We start from the raw sequence: 3,963 nt of genomic DNA, 5'->3' as shown, positions 1-3,963 counted from the left end.
TTATCAGCAAAGTAAAAAGTTGTCTTCATGGGATTAGAAAAGGTAACTACCTTTTCACATTTGTAAAACTGAGACATGAGCAACTTGTTATGACTTAAGTCAATAAGAGTAGCTGTGTATCTGGATGATAATGAAAGATGGTAAGTTTATATATAGGTTAAGCTTAGTAAAAAACAACATTGGTAAATAATAAAGATTTGTTTATTCAAAATATGAAGTTGAATACATTTCAAGCCTTACACATATTTAGAAGATCATCATGAGTGACTTCCAGAGACAATGTATATCTCCCAGTGACATCCTGGCCCAATGTATCTGATCCGTCCTCGCAGTAGACTATATTCTTGGTGCTGCCCTTGTCTGTTGTCTGTTCCTTGAAGCGAAGATAGGAGCAAAACGGTGAGTTGTAGCGATGATCTTCTATTGCGTCATCACCTTCTTCCCACTTGAAAAGATTAACTCCACAATAAACGCATTTAGTGGTGTCCTTCATAGCAGCCATTTTGACAAAGCCTTCATCGGCAAGCTGCTTAGCAGAAGGAGTTTTAAGTTTCCATTCGTCAAAGGTCTTTACTCTCACTTCAGGGTTGTTCATGTCTAGCATAGCTGGGTTTTTCAAACACCAATCAGCTAGTTTGTGTACATTGGTTTGTGAACAATAAAATCCTGGAGCATGTAAATGATGAAACAAACACTGATTCTTTTGTTTGGATAGTTCTTCAACGGGAGGAAGTAGTAGAAAATCGCTCGATAGAGGGGGGCCTCCAAGTAGCTCAAGACTGAACACAACTCTTCTGTTCTCTAGCAACTTTTCCAAAACCTTTGCCTTTTCAGTTGAAGCAGCATACAATAGGTTTACATTGCAGCAAATGTCTCTCAGAGATGATGTGAGAGAGCTATATTCAACGTTTCCTGTCCCGAATCCGAGGCCGTGATAGTGTTTACTCAACCACCTGTTATGATTGTCAAACTGTGAACTGTGCCACCCTCCGCAATCATGTTGTGTGCTTGGAAAAGTAGATCTGGATCCATCCTTAGGTGGTGAGAAAATCCAATGTTGTACACATCTTGAATCCAAGTCCAATATGCTCAATTCCTTGATAACCACTGTCTTATCCTCTCCGATAAAAGCACTAAAATCTATGATGGCCTGTTTAATCATGACTGAAAGTTCTAACTCCAACGAAATTCAAGTTGAGACTGAGAAACCAAACCGACAAGAGCGGGCTTTATAGCCTATCCCCACCCCAAATTCCAACACTTTCTGCATGAATCACATTATCCGATGAACCAGGTTAGTGGCTGGCTCATAGCTGAATGACTTGTCGTGAATTATCAAACAATAAGCAGCAGTCCCTGGAGGGAAAGCTTCGCTGGCCTCAAATTCTAAACGAATATCAACAGGGGCTGACCTAAGGGATTCGTTTTGCTTAGAACAGTCAATTACGATTAGTGGTGCATAAGAAATGAAATTTTTAACGTCCAAAAGTGGTTGTGATGGAACATTGTAATACGACTCCTGAAAACGGGTATACATGTCGTAGAGTATAGCGTAGTGGTTCTTTGCAATGTCTAGTTTTAAATCATCATAAGGATAGTTAATAGAGTTTAAATGAAGTTTTATGTTTGATATCTTGCAGTGATCAAAGCATGCGGCAGACTTTTTCATGTTGTTTTTGCGATTCTCCTGGAAAGCCACTATGACGTATCTTGGCTTCTCTAGCTGTGATGCTGTCTTTACTGACCAAGATTGCTTGTTTGACTGTGGCAAAGAGGGATACTCATAGAGTTCCCAGCTTCGATACTCTACAGGAACACTCGTTCCCCTTTCCAAATGTCTAAGCAATGCAATTCTTTGTCTATCACTCAAAGAAACGTAGGGAACCCTCCAGCATAGTTTCTCTAGTTTAACTTTAATATCTTCAGGAGTTGTGTCAGTAGCACCACTTGAGGTCCATAAAACTGCATTTTTGTCTCCGGCGGACCTCAGTAGAACAAGCTCATGACGGCAGTTGACAATAACCTTTCTATAATCTTCTGCGAACCCCAGAAGCCTACTTAGCGGTATGCAAAAACTAAAATTTCCATCAGTGTCAGTCACATGACTTTCCAAAGTGGAAGACAACTTATTCACCTCGGTTGGCCAGCCAGAGTTCCCTAAACTTCTTAAAGAGTTCTCTCCAATAGAAGCAAATCCTTTCATTGTAGAAGTTATACCTGGGTTCCTAATGCGATCTATTTCAACTCCATTTATTTCATACCGTATCTCGTCAAACAAAAATGCAAATGCGTTTGGAGTGAACTTTGTTTTTGTAGTTGCTGTATTGTCTGACTTCAATAGCTTTCCCTCAACATACAAATAACTCATAGAAGGCACAATGCATATATCTTGTTGTTGAATTGGTATTCTTATCTCGTCATTGTTGTCTAGTGTGGTAGAAGAGTAAGGGAAATGAGTGTGAAATTCCATGTGAGAAATAGTGTCATCAAATGGGACACTACTAAAAATATCTAGTACATCCATTATTGAAGTATTTTATAGCCCAAGGAGCGTAAAAACCTTCGGTTTGTGTGTGTTAGTCGCTTGGGTGACAAACAAACACTGCTTGGTACTGTTGAGTGTGCACCCAATAAATAGTCGTCGGAGTTATGGGTTTTCTTGACTCTGTCTATATGACCCTTTGATATTCTTGGTCTTGATAAACAGTTTGAAAAATATAAGTAACCCATCTCCTACTAACTGTTCAACTAGGGACCTTCCTCAAGTGTAAACACACTGTAATACGTTCTCCTCTAAAATTCACCAACCTATCGTCCTGGTCTACAATCCGTAGTGTTATGTTACTTATTGCCCTCGTGGTGATTGGAAGGTAAATGATTGTACTGGGTATTTCAACAAGCTTATATCCTGGTGGTACTGCTGGGAAAAACTGATGGATTGTATGACTTTGCTTATTATTAACGAAAGACCCGCCCGCTATGCTGCATTCAACTCTAATCGTGTTTGTCTTAAAAATATCCACAACATTCTTCGAGTAGTGCTCATTTCCAGGTCCTATGACCTCAGAATCGAAACCCAGGAGGCTGCCAATAGAGTTGGGTTGAGAGAAATCCACCTGAGCGTTACATTTCAGAGTAGTTTGCAATGTATTGTTGTTTGTTCCCAAGCGAAAAAAGTACTTCTTTTCCTGTGTAGCCAACATCTTTAGCTTATCCTGTATGAAACGTTCAATATCCATTACTTCATATGTACCAGTAGGTATTTTAATAATCTTTCCATTATCAAAATGAAACTGGTTGTTTGTTTCGTCGACATTTGGTATGGAGTTATAAGACTCGAAGCTAAGCAAACCAACTTCATAATCATAACCACCTTCAAGTTCGATGGGAGGAAAGTAGTCTACTGAAAGAGTAGAAGTTCTACCTGAAAGCATGAACGTCTGAGACATGACTAAAGGGTGGAAATGATAACAACAAATATATATATGTGTACACTGTAATATCATTTAAATTGAGGTTAAAAAATACAAACACAGATGCCCACAGATCTCAGAGTAAGTGTTGACATCCTGATAAGCGGTTCGGTTGTAAGATACGTATTTCCCATTTAAATACTTCTGAAGTTCCAGTGGAGGTATCAAATCCCCGTAGCTGTCAAAGTACCTCACGTAGTCTCCACTCTTCTTGTAGCATACCCAATGAGTACCACTACCATTGGTATTGTCCAAGTTGACTATTGCAGACTCGTTCCTCCATGGACTTTTAGGAAGGTTGTCACGCATAAACACTCCTCTAAAATGGGGGATTTTAAGCTTCTTGGCCCAATGTGTTAACTCAAAATCATACATTGCCCTTCTGGGCAAAATATCTATAAGTTTTTTGGCTGCTTCTGATAAGGTGCCATGTAAATACCAAGTCCCTTCTTATATGGTCTAAAGTACAGGCCCTTGCCATGTCGCAAAG

At 39.5% G+C, this 3,963-nt stretch overlaps 1 protein-coding gene across 1 annotated transcript; it reads right to left on the bottom strand.

Annotated features, from left to right (window-relative positions):
• Positions 1-1,273: 1,273 nt before the first annotated feature.
• On the bottom strand, positions 1,274-2,524 carry LOC128992939 (uncharacterized). Its single transcript, XM_054416685.1, has one exon. The coding sequence runs from the start codon at positions 2,522-2,524 to the stop codon at positions 1,274-1,276; it is 1,251 nt and encodes a 416-aa protein (XP_054272660.1).
• Positions 2,525-3,963: the final 1,439 nt, after the last annotated feature.

This window comes from Macrosteles quadrilineatus, unplaced genomic scaffold (assembly GCF_028750875.1).
Source record: "Macrosteles quadrilineatus isolate MER2022 unplaced genomic scaffold, UCM_ALF_1.0 Scaffold_4__1_contigs__length_99947679, whole genome shotgun sequence".
Lineage (NCBI taxonomy): Eukaryota > Metazoa > Arthropoda > Insecta > Hemiptera > Cicadellidae > Macrosteles > Macrosteles quadrilineatus.
The sequence above is the reverse complement of the archived record's forward strand: the minus strand, read 5'-3'. Positions and strand labels throughout refer to the sequence as shown.